The 19,205-nt window shown below is 37.0% G+C and overlaps 1 protein-coding gene across 1 annotated transcript in view; it reads right to left on the bottom strand.

The window, feature by feature from the left end:
- Window positions 1-19,205, bottom strand: part of TNNI3K (TNNI3 interacting kinase) — a 306,041-nt gene that overhangs the window by 80,739 nt on the left and 206,097 nt on the right. Inside the window, exons 24-25 of the mRNA XM_060023829.1 lie at window positions 16,582-16,714; window positions 3,268-3,377 (exon numbers count right to left, since the gene is read on the bottom strand). Of these exons, the coding sequence (XP_059879812.1) occupies window positions 3,268-3,377; window positions 16,582-16,714 (243 nt within the window). The remainder of the gene's footprint in view (window positions 1-3,267; window positions 3,378-16,581; window positions 16,715-19,205) is intronic.

Below are 19,205 nucleotides of genomic sequence, written 5' to 3'. Positions count from 1 at the left end.
CAGGAGCTATATACAATTCTTTAAGTGAATAAATCCTTCATACCAAACTCTGATGAACTTTCCAGAAAATTACTTTTATCATATCTTTCACAACTTTAGAGACAAAATATAATTGTCTAATTTCATGTCCAAATTCCCTAGTCTGGTTTCCAAAGCTTTCCAAAATCTGATTCCATCTAATTATCAGAACTTTTTCCCACTTCTCACTGTTTTCCAGCAAGTACCCTCTATCTCTAATAGGCTAGTGTTTTCATTGTCCTCTTCTATTTTTATAGGTCTTGACTAAGAAGACATGCACAGGAGACAATAATGTGTTTCAAATTTAAGGAATGAAGCAAAGACAGACATAAAACAAAGAATGAGAAGTGAAGTTGATAACCTAGCAAACAATGACCAGGCAGCATGATGTTAGTGTTTAGATCTAAATATGAATTTGTTTCAAATGAGGGTCTGGTATAGCCCCTCAGTAGCTACAATGTTCCAATAACTAAGTCTCTCCCTTGTGTCTTTTCTCACAATGAATTGGCGCATGTTCTGTTTCCTTAAACTCTGTCTCTCTCACCAACCCCATTCATTCATCAAATTCCTATTTATGCTTATAATCTCAGCTCAAGTATCACCTCTTCCAGGAAGCCTTCCCTGACCTAGCTCTGTGTCCCTCACTTGCTAGTGTTCCTTTAGCATTCATTCTCATCTAATCTTGGTTTCCTTCATCTTGGCTTGTAATTATAAAACCAGTATTTTAATTGTGTTTAAATGTGTTTATTCTATTAATTTCCATATAACTGCTAGACCTTAAGCGCCATTAAGAGCACATCTCCATTGAATCTCCTCACCCATTCCTGGGGCTGTATATAGTAGAGACTCAGTAAATAATTATTTAAGGAAAGAGTGAAAACTAGCCCATTGTTCCCTTTCTCCTCAGTACTTAGCTTACTGACTAGGTGAAGACCTTACTGGGCAATGCAATGATGACTTAGGCATGTCACATACAGAAGCAGCTCAAATTTACAATGCTGAGATGGATACCACAGCCAAACCGGGAGCCACCTGACTGACAAGTACAAATATTGCCAGCCAGTCAGAGATTTAGCTTTCCTATTATACTTTCTCTCCATCCTCCTCTGGGAGAACCTCATCCCCAGAGCCCTGTACTTCCCTGCTTAGCAGCAAGACTTTTCTACTAAGCACTCAATTTTTGACCTCTTAGTATTTTTATTTTTAATCCTTAATAGCATTTTCCTTTGATTCTATTCTGGTTTCTCTTTCTCATTTTCCAAACTGTTACTTCTGGTACCCATCCTACCTAAAAAATGCTTTTAGAAGTGCCAATGACTTGCTTTTATTCCAAATTAAAACTTCCATGTCCCTTATCTATAATCATGAAGAGTCAGTTAATAAAAACAAAAGGGATTCCCTTTGATTGTTATGGTATATTTTAGAATATTTCATACCCCAAGGAGAGAAGGAAATTCTGGATTAGGTGCCTGACACAGTTATTCCCAGAAAATATGCCTGAGATTCATACTGAAAGACAAAGAAAGTTTCCCCAAACTATTTTAAGTCATGTAATTTTTCAAGAAAATTTTCTAAACATTGAATTTCAGATGAGGGGATTGGAAGCATTGATAAGCAATAGTGATATTCATTCATTTACTCAACATATATTTTTGAGCATCTACTAGGTACAGTTCTAGGTAAGGAGGTTACAGCAGCAAAGAAAACAAAATGAACGAACAAAAAAGTCCCTGCTTTTATGGAGCTAACATTCTGGTAGTGAGAGAAGATTCTACACAAATAAATATATAATCTGGTGAATTAAATGGTCAGAGGAAGAGGTTATTTCTTCCAAGATACTCAGTCCATGTTCCATAATTATCTTCCTTTTTCTTCATAAGAGTTTTTGTGTATACTTGTAGGATTGGGTAATAACGTGGTCTGGTTTTGCCTTTAGAAACAGAATGGGAAATTTGCTTTCTCTCCAAACATCTAGACTAGGGTTTATTCTATTTCTCCTTTGGTGAGATACCAACAGCCTACTTTATCTGCTCCCTTGTTGAAGAGAGGTAAAGTGTCTGGGAAGGATCAGAATCATATAAGGTCATATAAGAAAAGGATAACAATAACTAGGATGGTTTGGACCGGATAATTAAGGGCTATTGGGCCTTTGTGTATGAGGATCTCCAGTGTGAAGAGTGTGAACTAGTTCCCTCCACGTAGAGCAGAAGAATCAATGCGGGCTGACGTCAAAACACAAGGATTTCAGTAGACCTCAGACATACTGGCAGGGGGATTCTTAGACACTATATAAAACTGTGATATCAAGAGAGAAGTTGTGAAATCTCCTCCTTTGTCAATCTGTGAGAACAAAGTAGACACCAATCTGTCTGGTACGTTTTGGGAGAATCCTTTCCTACAGACAGATGATCTGGGATTTCATTCTGGGATTATATGACTGTTCCCCTCTACTCTCTCAGATCTATGATCGTATTAATCTTTTTTCACTGTTTACGTATCCTACTTTACTTATTCCTTCCCTAATTTTTTTTTTTTTTCGATACGCGGGCCTCTCACTGCTGTGGCCTCTCCCGTTGCAGAGCACAGGCTCCGGACGCGCAGGCTCAGTGGCCATGGCTCACGGGCCCAGCCGCTCTGCGGCATGTGGGATCTTCCTGGACCGGGGCACGAACCCGCGTCCCCTGCATCGGCAGGCGGACTCTCAACCACTGCGCCACAAGGGAAGCCCCCTTCCCTAATATTGATTCCTCCATTTAAACTCTAAATCTATGCTCTTAGCTACTTTGTCATACAGTCACTCAGAGAGTTAGAGAAGGACTAGGAAGCCAGGGCTTGAGCCCTGGGTTCAAAGAAGACCACTGGTCATGGGGTCTTCGCCTGCAGGCCTGCCTCATGGTGAAGAGCCCACACAAATCCATCTTGTGACAAACTTCTTTCTTGAAAAAAGTGACTAAGTGTGGTTCAGGCGTAGTTAATAAAATTGCAGCTGAGACGAGACTGAGTCATCTGTCATACCAGGGTCTCTTACTAATCAGTTGTGAGAAACATTTCAGAATCAGAGAGCAACAGCAAAGAAATATGAGATACTCAGACTTCTTGAGGCAATTAGAGACTAAAGAGCAGAAAGCAAATCAGTCTTCCTGCCTTGACAGTCTTAAAATACACACTGAAAGTAGACTTTGGAGCTACACTATTTGTGACAGATGTTGACCATAACACATTTTCTAAGAGGAAGTAAAAATTACTCACTTCAGGACATGCATTCCACCCTCGCATCAGCAGAGATGATATGGGCTTGGGAATGGAATAGCCGATGGGAGGTCTGATATGGTGGTAAGCCATGTCTGCTGCGGCAGCCGCTGCAAACCAAATGGTCACGTCAGTCTTGAAAATCACATATTTATTTCAAGAAACATATGAACAGACAACAAAAAAATAATTAAAAATCAATCTGTGCAACATCAGCAGAGATTCAAAGAGGCCTCTATGCTGTTTTTTTTTATATGCTTAAGCAAAATAGTGGATAATATGCTACCGTAAGTTTATCTTTATAATTGTTCGTTTCTTCGGTTGTTCATTCAACAAATGGTGAGCAGAGGGGATTTATACAGGAACAAAGGAACAGACAAAGGAACAGACAAATAGCAAGCAGAACAGGGTATGTACATGATGTTTCAGGAAGTAAAGACTGAAAGGCAGATTGGACCAGCCTATACAATGCATAAATCCCAGGCTAAAGAGCTTATACTACACATAGCAAGACAAGGTGCCCCGGAACTTTGTACCCCTGAGAGCACCTGTATCACTTGGGCAAAATAGATTATTTTTTACGTTTAACTCTGGTTACTGGTTACAAGATTGTTGGGATTTTAAATTTTAATATTTATAAAGTAGTTACTATTTGCTAAACTCTTGTTAGATACTCCAAATCCATCATTTTAGCTAATAGTTCCCATTGATTGAACTCTCTAGTGTGGCCTACCTGCTTGGATGTCTGCATGTTGCTCATCTGAAACTCCACATTACTGTGTTGTGATTCTCAGGACATCTTTGTGGATTCCTGAGTGCTGATTATTTTTCTGTTCTGCAACCAGTGATTTCTGTAATCCCTGGGAAACCAAGCTTCTTGCTACTTTTATTGAACACATTTTGTACCAAGTATCATGGTAGATACACACATAAGTTCTTTCGATCCTTTTAAACCATGCGTGCAAGGTAAGTGCTATTGTTATGTGTGGGTTGTGTGTGTGTGTGGTGTATGTAAATAGTTTTTAATTTATAAAAATTTTAATATAACCAGTAGTTGGCACAACTTCTTTTTTCAGATTTCATGCTATCTTCAGCCATTTCACATTGAAAGCACTTTGTAAATAACACATGAAGCTCTTTTATTCCTCTGAAAAATTGCTCTGCACCCGTGGGATGCTAAAGTTCCAGGATACCGCTGCCTGTGTTCTCGATTGTGATGTCACAATCATCTGTCTATATCTTAATGACTTTTGAGATGTGACCCACAACTACTATCTCTCTTCCACCAAAGTTTACTCCAGCTAAATTCTGTTTATAGATCTGCATCCAGCAGATGTAGTGAAATTATATACAATGCAACTTAACATTTTGCTTTATGGATCATTCAGAATTACTATATAATTTTGCCAAATGTAAAATTAATACTTGTTTTTCATAGAAATTCAGAAAATTAGGAGAATTAGAAAGAATAAAATCCTATTATTCAGAGGAAGCAATTGTTAAAATATTTTGAGCATTTCTTATATATTCTTCATATCACGGAGCTCATGTCCAATATACAATTATGTAATACTTTTTCCCCTAAATTAAATATAAGCATTTTCTCATGTTATTAAAATTCTATGTTAACATATTTTTATTGACTCTGCATTTAGTTTGATTTACTTAATTATTTCTCAATTTCAGGTTGTTCAAATTTGAGTGTAAACACTTCAAAGAATATGTTTTTTAATATGACTTTCCCAATTTCACAGATCATTTATGGTACTTTGAGGAGTGAGTTAATATGTCAAAGGGCACAACCACTTTAAAGACTTTTGATACATACTGATGAACACTTTTCCTAAACAGTTGTAATAATTTATACTCTCAATAACAAGTGTATGTCATTATACCTGAATCAGAATTAGGTTTTCTCATTTTATAAAAGATTTTGCTAATATGAGAGGTAAATATATCAGCTCATTTGCTGCTGTTTATATTTTGTTCTTTGATAAGTAGTGAGGCTTAATATTTTCCCAGATATTTATTAGTTATTTGTATTTAAAATATTAAGTTCATGCCCTTTGCCCACTTGGAATTTCAATATTTCCTTGCAACAGTCATCTAATTGTACAATGGTTCCAGGCTGAGGGCAGAGTCAGGAATTTCATTCCTGCTTTTGTCTTCAATGCCCTTTGTAACATATTTGCATTATCACATTTTCCAACCATTTCTGGCCACTATCAAGTACAGTTGCTGACACTAAGAAAACAAAGAAACAAAAGACTGCTCAAAACATATTTAGCAAACTTAACATCACTCAAAAAATATGTTTTTTGTGTCACAAAAACCTAGGCTTTTTAGGTTCCTTCCAGTAGCTACTCTTGACTATTTTTAATTCTTTTTGGAACGAGGTACATAAATAAGCAAACAAATAAACTGACGCTTAATGATCATTGATCTTCTAACTCTACTTTTTCACCTTATAATCAGTTGGATATTGTTGAGCTGGTACAGCTATAAGCACATAAACCGGTGTAGTGAACACATTTAAACTAATTATACATATCCCAATGGGTGGGGAGGGACTATGCATAAAGTGAGTTAAACTCAGATGCAGGTGCCAAACGTCTCCTCTGAAACTCTTAGACTGTGATATCAAGTATATAAAGTTACTTGTTTGCTTCTTGACACTGTGTCTGAAAAATCAGTTTAAGATGAACAATATTTAATTCTTCATTATTCAGAGTAGATTCTGCAAGGTCTCGGCATCTCCTTCTCCCTTTTGCTTTACGCACCCTTGGCAGTGATACTACTCATTAGCACCTCTGCCAGAAAGTGGGCAATGCAACGTGAAGGGTCATGGAATTGAAATTTGTCACCATTGAGATTGCTGTGTCAGTCTTGCCTGAGTGGCCATGCTACACTAGCTGCTGGGAACTTTTCTGGTATTCCAGATTCAGGAAAGAGACTGTCACCCATTAATCAATTTTTTACCTTGATTGCTACATAAAATATGTGAAATGATTTATGTAAACGTTGGTTTCCACTTTCAAGACTGAAACTTTGCTATTAAGAGAAAATAAGGATACATTTGAAAATATCAATAACTTAATATTGAGTGCCTATTATTTCTTCAGTATTACCCTAAGATAGTTATCAATAGTTTGGCAAATTTATAATCTAGATTCTAGAGTAGGACTGTCTAAAAGAACTTTCTGCAATGATGAAAGCGTCCTTCTCTCTTGTTCAATACTGTCACATATGGCTATTAAGCACATAAAATGTGGCTAGTGTGATTGAGAAACTGAATTTTTAATTTTACTTAATTTCTATTAATATAAATTTAAATTTAAATAATCATGTGTGTCTAGTGGCTTCCATATTGGACAGCACAATTCTAGAGCATAGCTCCCATTATCCTGAATGAGACAAATTAAACACAAATTTGTGGGTCAACCTCAAGGGTCTGCATAACCATGGTGTTGATTTGTGGATTCAAGTTCTTTGTTATCAAGAAAAGAAATGAAAGGAGATCGTGATTGTTGTCTCTCAAAAGAGGCCAGTAACAGAACAAGCATTCAATACAACATGTGTTAACCTTCATTCATTTATTCAAAATGTATTGAACATTCTATGTGAGTGACAACAGGCAGAAAAAGACGAAGTGTTATGCTTTTCCAAAGAAATTGGTAAATGGATGAATAATAATAAAGAAATGAATTACTGTATATTTCACTGATTTAATGGTTCAATCATAAGTTGTGAAATATGATTCTTTTTCCCCTGTAATTCCTTTTCCCCTACCCTCTTTCTCTGCATTACATCTACTGTCATTTAGGTTTTAGCTTAGATGAATTCTCTCTGGATGACCTTCCTATGGACTCCCATAGCACTCTGTACTACAATAGTATGTATTATATTAAACTTAATTGCCTATTTACTTGCTTGTCTCTGCAAATAGATCACAAGCTCCTTGAGGTCAGGGACTATGTCTTTTCAGCATTGTGTCTCCTGTGCTTAGCACAATGACTGGCAATTAGTAGGTATTCAATAGATATGCAGTGAATGAATCAATAAATGAGATAGTTCAAAATACGATTTCATTGGAAATAATATAGATCATGGTATACAGGACGCAGTACACATTTACCGTACAAATGAATGAAGATGATGGCTTAATGCCAATTAATATATTGCCCATTATTATGATTTTAGGACAGAACATAATGCATAGCTATGAAGAAACACTGTAGAATGAATATAATGTTTAGTTTAATGTGAAATTAAAACATACTTAGATAAATTATTGAGATCTGGTGGCATATTTAGTCCATAACATTATCTTTTGTTCAAAACATTTTGGGAGGGGGCTTCAATAAACTGAAGCAGTATAAATACTAAGAAATGTCCTTAACTAGCATATCTGGAGGCCTAATTTTCAGTCTGTCTTTGCTTTTAACTCTCTGGGAGATCCTAATTAAGCCAATTTGCCTCTGTGAGTATTAATTTCTCTAAATGTAAGATGAAGCAGTGAGGGCACACTGTAATGGTGACAAGTGTGGGCTTTGGGGACAAGAAGCCATGACTTTAAGTCTTGACTACACCTCTTACCAGCATGTGATGTTGAGCATACATCTTATCCTAATAGAACCTGATCCATGGCTTATCGGCAGAATTAAGAGTCTTCATAGAGCATCTGTTGCATTGTTGGCTCTCAACAAGTGTTAGCTGTTATGGTTGCTTTAATTATTATCTACAGATCTAAGGCTCTGACTGATTCCTTTCAGTCTGAACCTAGAGAACTAGATATCAAAAATATTATTGTATATTTTCTATTCTGTTTAGATGAGAAATCTTAGTTCTTTGTGAGGTTTCTTTGAGCATGAATACCAAGTGAAACATTGCATTGAGTTACTGCAAATCACAAGGCTAAAAACCACCTCATTGGGTTTCCCTGGTGGCACAGTGGTTGAGAGTCCGCCTGCCGATGCAGGGGACACGGGTTCGTGCCCCGGTCCGGGAAGATCCCACATGCCATGGAGTGGCTGCTCCCGTGAGCCATGGCCGCTGAGCCTGCGCGTCCGGAGCCTGTGCTCCGCAACAGGAGAGGCCACAACAGTGAGAGGCCCGCGTACCGCAAAAAGGAAAAAAAAAAAAAAAAAGCACCTCATCTGTCATCAGTCCCAGTTTATAACGCAACGTGGCCATTATAGAAAGGATGACTATGCAGCTCTCCATGATGAACTTAATTAGCTTTATATTGCTTTTGGATAAATTGGTACTAGCTTCTGAATTCCTAAAGTTAACTTATCGCTTCCTCTCTTAGGTTTTATAAAAGTAAAAAAGAGAGAAATGAAGTACAATATATTGTTTGTAAGTTTTGACTAAGATAAAATTGCCAGAATTTTTTTTCTAGTTGGTGTGTATGTGTGTTCTAAAAAATACAATTGATTCTACTTCATAGTTTTTAATGGGCAGGGCTGTGGTGAGACAAAGCAAATGCATTCTACCATCCCAGCAAGAGCTAAGACACATTCTTTGTTAAACTGACACTTTTCAGTGATGTATCACCAGAGCATACAGCATCTGAGAGAGACCATGAGATTGCAATCTTGAGATTGTACTAAGAATGGCTTAATTTTTTAAACCACATCCCATTCTCATTACAGACTGTCAGAAGAATAGATTAATTTGCACCATTGTCTGTTCTCATTGCAATCTTTGTCAGTGTAATGAAGTATTGGCATGTTAACATCAGCTATTTTCATAGAAATATCACCATCCGTTGGACCGATTTGATCTTTCCAGTGATCTGTGTAGTGAGTGGCTGGCATTACTCTTCTCAGTGATAAACTGATAAAGATGTCAGCATAGCAAACATAGGATTTCAGAACTTTAGTTCACTCCTATTTTCCTATCACCTGTCAAAGCACAGTCCACATCATCAATGTGCTTATGCCCTTTGAGGGTATTATATTTAAGATGCTTTAGGATCCTAATTATATATGAGCAGAACATAATCATCTAATATTAAGCAGGTGTAGCAAATGCAAATGGCTATAAATATATGAGACCTGTGACATAACTGGGTCTCTAAATTACATTAATTCATAATTTTTAAAACCACATGTGATACACAAAATGTCTGCAAGCCATATTTGGCTACTGGACTGCAGTTTGCAACTCTGAGGTAAAGCCTCAACATGAAGTTTCACCAGAATCTGGCTAGACTGAATCTGCAGATGTTCTTAATTTGCTGCCATGTCCCAGACTTAGAGTCTGGCATTAAGGAAACCCAGGACACTGAGCTGAGTCTCCTTGTGAACCAGATGGCACCACATATGAAAACAAAAGAAAAATAACAGGCTCTCTTCTTTGGCTCCAAACTATAATCTGAAAGTGATCCACAAAATTGGGTACCTGGTAATAAGGGAATGGGATTGGATAAAATACAGACTGATGGATTAAGTCATCCCAGATTTCTTCTTTAGTTTTTCATGAGGTACCAAAGGAGACAGGCCCAGGAGAGAAATAAACTATGGGAAGCAGGTGCTGGTTTCTTTGTTTAAAATGTATCCAGGACAGGGTCTTGTTTGCCAGGTCATACCAGCGCCTTTTTCATCTTGCCTGGTTCTTGTCTCTCTGCTTGACTTCATAGCGTGGCTCCTTGCCCTTCTCTCTTCCTGTATCCATCATCCTCCTGCTGGCTAAGCCAGAAGCCTGGAAGTCCTCCTGGTCTCCTCCCTCTCCCTGGTGCTTCCACCTCAATATGTCCGCAAGTCCTGTTAAAATCTCTCAAAACCAGCCTCTCCTTTCTCTTCACTACCTTAGTTAAGATTTTATACATTCTCTTCTAGATTACCTGGTTCCTTGCCTCTGTTTCAAACTTTTCCAATCCAGCCTTTGCTTTGTAGCAAGAGGGAGCGTTCTAAGATAATAGAGTTGTACTATTGCCCTGCTTAAAATTCTGCAGTGACTTCCATTGTTGACACAGAAGGCCCTTCACCATGTAGCTCTAGCTTTACATTTACAGCATGTATCTTGCTGCTGATTCCCTTGTATTCTCTGATTCATCGCTACTGAAAGATGTGTGAATCTCTCATGCTCTGCACCTTGCCCAGGCTGCTTTCTGCCAGGACACCTTCACCATCTCCCCACTATTTACCAGTTAAATAGTACTCATCTTTTAAAGATGCAGTTCAGGTATCATCTGCTCTAAGAATCCTTCCTTGATTTACCCACCAGTCTGGGCAGGAGATCCCTCGAAGGAGGAGCTGTTGCCCTCTGTGTTTCCCTCTAGCTGGGGTTTACTCCGCTGACTGTACTTTTCTCATGCCGTCTCTGCACTACAAGGGAATGCCCTTTTCCTCTTTGTTTTCTCGCACAGTTCCTGGCCAGAACTGTGGATGGCTTAATATAATAATAATAGCTAATATTTATTGAGAGCTTACTGTTGCCAGACATCATTCCAAACCTTTGAGGCAAGTCCTACTAGTATCCCTGTTTAAAAAATAAAGACACTGAGGTACTGAAGTATAGCTTGGTTAAGCAGTTTGAGTAAGCTTGCAAGACTCATGCTCTTACACTTATGCCAAGTCTCTTTAGCCTGAAAAATATTTTCTTAAAAATTGCTTAATTGCCAATATTTAAAAATCTTTCGATATCTGAACAAACACACAGAAATTAGTTGATATGGCAACAGTGAGCAAGCATCCCTATACTTCCTTCATGGCACTGTTTGGCTGGGGCTGGGTAGCAGCTGTCCCCTTGAGTCAGAGCATGTGATTTCCAGTTCATCACATTATCCTGCATCAAGGGTTTTCTTGCTTCCCCTGATCCTATAGGCATTTGATCTTGTGACCCTTGGGACAGTGAATGTAATGACTTTTTCATTTTTTTCTAAACCTGAGATTATAAGGTTAATTTGAACATATACTATGTAAAAGAGACCCTAACTTCAAGTTCTTCTGAAGGCATACTCATCACTTGCATAGGAGTCAATGCTAATATTTGCTTTCTATTTATATATTTCACCCAGGAGATAGGATTCTGTTAAATCCAGGAGGATAAGCCATGTGTAATGTTGCTACTCCCATAATTGATAATCCTGTCCCACACTGTAGTCATGGATTTGTTGCTCATTGTAAATGGCTAATATGTAGCTTATATTGAATCTGATCCTTCACATAATTCATTGCTGAACATTTGCTAGACTGCCTAACCACTGTGATGATATTAACAGCCTCAGTTCTTGATGCATGGTAACTGTCCAACTTTAAAAAATTCAGTGTCTATCATGAACAACTTCTTTTGCCAATAAAGTACTATAAATTCCAGTATCTGAGATATTGGATTCAAGTTATTCTTAGGCAAGATATTTAACTGTTTTATTATATAATATTCTCCCTCCAAAAAGAGTATATATTCCTGAGGGCCCATGAGAGAGGGGATCTTTATCTTTTTGAACTATTCATTTTATAATTAGCAAAGGGTAACAAAGTAGAGAAAATTGCAAGGACACTGTACTTAACTGAATAGTGAAGAATTAAGGAAGATATTTTTGGAAGAAGTAATATTTAAGCTAAGGCCTAAAAGTAAATTGGAGTTAGTATGATGAAAAGTGGGGAGGAGTGTGTCTGATAAACAACTAACGTGTGCAAAGACACAGAAGTGAGAGGAAATGTGTCATGTTGGGGAAATGAAATAGTTCCCTGTGGCTGAACATAGAGGACAGGCTGCAAGTGGCAGGCAGTAGACCTGGGGAGGAAAGAAGAAGCATAACTATGGGGGCTTTGTAGATTGTTTTATGAAATTTTTTAAATCTTAAGAACAAAGGAAACACATTGAAGACTTTAAGTAAGGGGAGTCAGATAATCAAATTTGAGTATTTAGAAAGCTAAATGTAGTTATAGTATGGCAATTGGTGAAAAAAAGATGGTGAGCAAAACTAGAGACAAGGATACCATTTAAGATACTGTGCAGGATTCTACTTGTGAAATAAGGAAGTAGCAGTGGAGAGCAAGATAAGTGGATAGATTTGAAAGATATTTAGAAAGGGGGATTGAAAGTAAGAAAACAAGTGAAAAGAAAAGGAAGGAAGGAAGGGAAGAAAGACAAAAAGGAGGAAAGAAGAAAGAAAAGAAGGAAAGAGAAAAATTAATGGTGACTTTGAAGTTTTTATATTGGCTCCCTGGAGAATGAGAACTCCACTCAAGCACAGAATCATAGGAAGCCTCGACCTTATATTACAGTTTGCCCTTATCTTTCATCTTACAGTTGCAGAGAGATTTCAACTGACAAAGTTCACAAAATCATCTCATTTGATCCTCACAGTAATCTCTGTGGAGTCATCATTAATTGCACTTACCAAAGAAACTGAGCTTGTGAAAGAGCCCAGAGGCCAGAGGAAATGCAACACATTCAAGGAAGCAAGGAAAGAAGGTTTGGAGTGGCTGGAGCATAGAAAGTGAAATGGTGCAAGCAAGATCAGAGATACTGAATCATGTAGAGTGTTGCAGGACATAGTAAGAATTTTGAGATTTAATCCTAAGAACATGGGAAGCCATAGATGATTTTAAGCAATGGTCACATAATCAGGTTTGTTTTTAAAATGTCATTTTAGTAGATGTGTAGAGATTGGAGAGGAAGGGAAGAATAAAGAGAGAATGATCAAAGAGCTATTGCAGTAGTTAAAGTGATAAAGATGGCAGTTTGAACTAGAGTGGTGGTAGATAAAAATTTAGATGTAGATACGGGTATATACCTCACCAATTCTATTCAGTATTGTACTAGAAGTCCTTGCCTGTGTGAGAAAGCAAGAAAAAGATTTAAAATACACACATATTTGAAAGAAAGAAATAAAATTTTCTTTATTTATACATGCCCTAATCATCTATGTGCAAAATCCCAAAGAATGTACAAGAAAGATACTTGAACTGATAAGTTAATTTAGCAAATTTGTAGGGTACTAGGTTGTTATTTAAAAATTAATCATGTCTGTATACTAGCAAAACACATTATACATTGAAATTTAAAAAAACATTTAAAATAGCATCAAGAAACACAAAATTCATAGAAATAATTTTAAAAATATATGTGTAAGGTTTCTATGATGAAAACTACAAACACGCTGATGACAGAAATCAGACCTAAATGAAGGGAGAGACATACTATGTTTATCAGTTGGAAGATTCAATATGCATAAGTTGTAAATTCTTCCCAAATTGCTCTACAAATTCACTGCACTTCAATCAAAATTCAAACAGGCTTTTTTTTTTTTTTGTAGAAATAGATAAGCTGGTTCTAAAATTTATACAGAAAAGCAAAAATCCTATAATAGCAAAAGCAATTTTAACAAAGAAGAGCAAAGTTGGAGGATTCATAGTAAATGATTCTGAGATTTACTATAACTTATCAATGTATTGTAGTATTGGTATAAGGGTAGACTTATATCAATGGAACAGAATAGAGTCCACACATATGTGGTCAATTAATTTTTGACAATAGCACCAAAATAACTTAATGGATAAAGGAAAGTTTTTTAAACAAATCATGCTGAAAAATTGGTATCCATATTGAAAAATAAACAAATAAATTAACAAAAGGATAACAAACTCAACTTTTACCTTGTAGTGTTAAAAAAATAACTCTAATAAATCTTATAAATATAAAATCTAAACCTACAAGATTCCTGTGAGAAAACACAGGAGAAAAACTTTGTGATCTTGGGTGTGGCAAGAATAATTTAGACAGGATTCACAAAATATTTAAAAGTTTGATAAGGTAAACTTCTTTGAAATTAAAAAGTTTTGCTCTTTGAAAGACATTGGTAAGAATATGAAAAGGCAAATCACAGACTAGAGAAAAATACTTGCAAAACACATAGCAGATGAAAGATTTTACCTAGAATCTAAGAACTCATTAGTATATAAGATAATTTGCACAAATACTTCACCAAAGAAAGAGATATGAGCAGCAGATAAATGCACAAAAAGATTATCAACATTAATAGTTATTAGAGAAATATAAAATAATACCACAATTATTTACCATTATATACCTACTCAAATGGTTAATATTTTATTTTAAATAGACAATAAAAAAGTGCTGGCAAGGATGTGGATCAACTGAAATCCTCATACACTGCTGGTGGGAAGTCATAGTGGTACAAATGCCTTGGAAAAAATCTTACCATAAGATCTAGTAATTACCTCTTATGTATTTATCCAAGAATAATGAAAACATCCACACAAAAACCTGAACGGTTTTGGCAATTATATTCATAATTGCCCTAAAGTGAGAATAACTCAAATGATCATCAACTTGGAGTGGATGAATAAATTGAGGTACATCAACACAATGGAATATTACACAGGAATGAAAAAGAATAAATTACCAATAGATGTACTAACATGTCTCCATTTATATGACATTCTGGAAAAGGCAAACCTGTAGGGACATAAATCAGATCAGTGGTTGCTAGGGGCTGGAGGTGGGAAAAGTGACTTGATTCCAAAGATGCATGGGGGCTTTTTGGAGTGACAGAAATGTTCTATATTATGACTGTAGCTGTGATTATACTGTATATATTTGTTAAATATATATTTGTTAAAACTCATTGAAATGTTAGTCTAAAATGGTAAATTTTGCTACATAAGTGATACTACAACTTATACTATATAAGTTAAACCTGATTTTTAAAAATGACAATTGCAATAGTTTAAATGATGAAGATGGTGGCTTGAGCTAGGATGGTGGTAGATGACGGTAAGTAGTAGGTAGATCCAAGATGTCCTTAGGATGTAAAATCCACAGGAATGGATTGGATGTGAATGGATTGACACAGGAGGTGAGAGGAAGAGAGACGTATCTCTCTCTTGTGAAAATACTACAATGTGTCTAGAATTATAGTGGATTTTTAACATATACTCATAAGCCTTATCAGAAAGCAAATTCTAAGAGGTAGAGAGATAGCAGCATATCAGAGCAAGACATTACAAATAGCAATTTTGGTCCCGTTCTAAATAGAGTCTTCTCATCCACCCTATAATAAGGGCCAGATCTCATCATTTAAAACCATAAAAGCATATAGAGAAAGATTAGGACGATTAAATAAAGAGCATATAATTTGTGAAAAGTACTTTGTTAGACACTATGCAGAGTGTAATTAAAGACCATATGGTTATTAGGGGGAAAATGCCTTGAATAGACAATATGAGTTATGGCTTTTGCTCTGCACATGAGTACTAATAAATATTGTGATCCTGGTTAAGACTTTGAACTCGTGAGCATCCACATTTGTAAGATATGTCTTTCCCTAACATCCCTTTTGACTTGATCCATCTGATATATTGTGATAGGGTGGCCACTTAAGAAGCTTACAATACAATTCATTTAAAATTTATTTACGATTTAATTTGAAAACAACTTTTCAAGCACGGTAAGTTCTGGGGATGCAAAGTCAAGGAGTTTTTAGACTCACAGTGGATACAAGTAAGTAAACAGTGAGACCGTGCTGTTGTATCTACAAGAGCAACCCAAATAAAATGGAGAGAGAGATGCAAATAAAACTTACCTCAAATATTTGTACATTTTTTCCTGTGATTAGATTCCCTACCTCTACCTTCTACATGTACACAGAGTATCAATGTATATTATCAACAACAAAATTATAGCCTCACTCACAAAGTTCCATTTTTAGAATGCATCTAAATATGTAATACAAAATTAGAAAAAACAATTCTCTTTTGTATAATGTGAGACAAGCAGAAAGCAGTCCTGATAGGTTATTTTTATGTGTTGCTACTTTCAGTTCACTCTTATATGCACATCAGAAAGGCACTTCTAAATCTAATCTCAAAAAGTAAATATTGCATTGTTCACATTATTTGTACCCACATTCCACATGGCCATTATCATTTGCTTGTTTTATTAACAACAGATACATCAAAGCCCTAAACTTTAATAATAAAATATGCCTACACTTCTGTGTGTCTGTATCTAAAACCACATAGTTATAGGCCATTAAGTTTTCTGGATTGGGCCACACCTTTAAACAATTTGAGACCGTTTCCTTACCTCTCACCTTGCCAATCCACCAAGAATAGTCATTTTGGGGGAAAAAATGTTTCTTGAATTTGTGAAAATGCACAGAACTCTGGAAATCAGAGAAACTTCTTTTTTTTTTTTTTGCCTCACCCCGCGTCTTGCAGGATCTTAGTTCCCCGACTAGGGATTGAACCCACACCCTTGGCAGTGAAAGCACAAACTCCTACCCACTGGACCTCCAGGGAATTCCCTCAGAGAAACTTTAATTGAGGCATGGCTTACCTGGCTTGAGATGAGCAAACGGAATTTCGCCGGTGAGAAGTTCCCACAGACACAGAGCATAGCTGAAGACGTCAGCTTTGATGGTGTAGCGTGTACACTGTGTGAACACCTCAGGAGCCATCCAGCGGAGGTTCTGTGGGTCAAGAAACATCCACAAGTCATTTACCAAGTGCTTAGTTCTTCTACTGTAGAATAGTGTTCTTCTTAGTGAGGATTTGTTAAGTGTTCTCTTGAAGTTCTCAAAAATATAAACTTAAAATAACATCGATATTGCCCTCAGTGTGCGCAATAAACCGGCCCGCTCATACAAAAACAGTGTGTTTACTGCTGCTGTTTAGTTTTTTAAAGGGCATTTTCTTTTTATCATTGGAAGATCATGAAATCCATAATTCTTTCCAAAATATTGTAACAATATTAATCACCAAGTAACACTGCCTCTTATGAAATGATGATCACAGCAGCAGCAATTTTTTGTGTAACTCTGAGCATCTTTCCCCTGGAAGCCTTACAAGCTTCTGAATAGCCATCCATGGGTTCATCTAAGAACTCTATGCCTCCCTGGGGGTGAGTCACGCACTGTGGGAGGAAGCTTCCCTCCTTTAGAGCTTCAGGTTGTAGTTTAGGAAGTCACTAAATTAGACCCATAAATAGTGCCCTGATGACTGAGGAGAGAAACGGCCTGAGTGTAGTGCCCAGAATATTCGTGTGCAGCAGATTCCTCACTGGCAGGATCAGGTCTGCCACATCTCCTTTGTTTCCCAGCAGTGTTATTTCTGAATGCTGTTTGCGCCATATTCCAGAAAGCAAGCCCATAAAACGTTACGAGTTTCCCTGTACAAAGGTCTACCCTCATGTTTTCACGGCATCATTTACACCCTTTTTACTTGCAGTTATGTATTTTTAATTTTTAAATATAAGTTTCCGTTCTGGGATGCATAAATTTGGTTTATTTGTGGTTTAGGAAAAAGAGGACTAGATTTTGAGTTAGGAGATGCAAATTCTAGTTCTGGCTCTACTGCAGACTATTTGGGCAGTTCTGGGAAAGTCTCCTATGCTTCCTGGACCTCAGATTCCTCAAGGGCAAGACTGAGGAGGCAGCCCCTTCCAGCTCTAAAACCCCATGGCTTCATAGCTGTATCAATGGATTTTGCCAAATACCTGCTTTCTTTGTATTTCCACTGAAAGAAAACAGTATTCTTTTATTACTCCTAGTGAAATTCTGTGTGTAGTGTTGCCTGCTGATAATTCTTTTGAAGTGTCTACATTATTTTGAAGTCATGCATAATTGCACCTTTCCAAGAATATCTTCATTTCGATTATGGTGCTTATATGCAATTCTTCCACACGAGCTTTCACATTCCAAATAGCCTCCATTTATATAGCATATTATGTATTGTGTCACAACATTGCATAATGGGGAGTAGGCATACAGTATGGCCATTTTTTTCACGGGGAGGGTAATAGAGTAATTAGCAAACTTACATAAAGCCACATAACTAGTAAGAAAGAAAATAACCTTCAAAATAAATCTAGAGTAGTGCTGTGCTTAAAGACTCCACTGCTAGGATAAAAGAATATTACTTGCTATTGGTGAAATTCAATTCGATTCCATTTGACAAAAGGTTATTTAGTCAGAGAGCCTCAACTGGCTGCATTTTAGAATCACCTAGGGGAACTTTTAAAAGATACACGTACCCAAGATCAACCTCAGGCCAGCGAGATCAGAATTGCTGGGGGTTGGATTCAGGTAAGGATGCTTTTACAAAGTTTCCAAAGTGATTTCAATGTGCAGCCATGGTTGAGATCCACTGAGTTAGCTATCTCTATGTCAAAGGTACTAGATGAGATCTGTTTGTCCTGTCAATAAAGGACTCACTCTTCCCACCTCTCATCTCCTACCATTCTCCTCCTTGCTTACTCCACTCCAGTCACTCTGGCCTTGAACACACAAAGGACTCTCCTGCCTCAGGGCCTCTGATATTACTGTTCCCCCTTCTACACTGCTCTTCTCCTCTCATGGATAACTCCACCATAGGTCTCTTATCAAACGTTATCTTTCTCTTTCTCTCATCTAAATGGCTCCCCCATCACTCTCCATTCATATACTCTGCTTTGTTTTTTCTTCATAACACATCACCGTCTGGTATATATTTTGTTAATTTGTTCAACGTTTATCTTCTTCTATTAGAATATTAGCTCCATAAACACAAGAACTTTGTTCACTGCAATATCCCCAGTTCCTTAGAATGTCTGGCATCTAGTAGGTATTCCATAAATACTTGTTGAATGAATGAGTGAAATTTAATTGGGGAAACCAGCATGCTTAATCCTACTTACAATAAAACATGGTCCATGATGTCATTCCTGCCCTTCCTCTCTTAACTCATCTCTCATTTTGTCTTCCTCACACAGAGCATGCCAACAATGCCAAGCTATTTGAAGTCCCCCAGGAGGTCTGGTGTTTCTCATCCTCCCCTGTGCCTTTGTTCATGCTGTTGTTCACTCTGTCTGAATTTATTTATCCCTATTCATTCCACCTGAGCTCCCATGATGCTTTGTCACATCTCTGTCACTGAACGTCCCCACTGCTTTCAATCTTATCTGCTTATTACTATGTTTTTTCC

The sequence above is a fragment of the Delphinus delphis genome, chromosome 1 (genome assembly GCF_949987515.2).
Source record: "Delphinus delphis chromosome 1, mDelDel1.2, whole genome shotgun sequence".
Classification (NCBI taxonomy): domain Eukaryota; kingdom Metazoa; phylum Chordata; class Mammalia; order Artiodactyla; family Delphinidae; genus Delphinus; species Delphinus delphis.
This window is presented reverse-complemented; position numbering and strand designations above follow the sequence as displayed.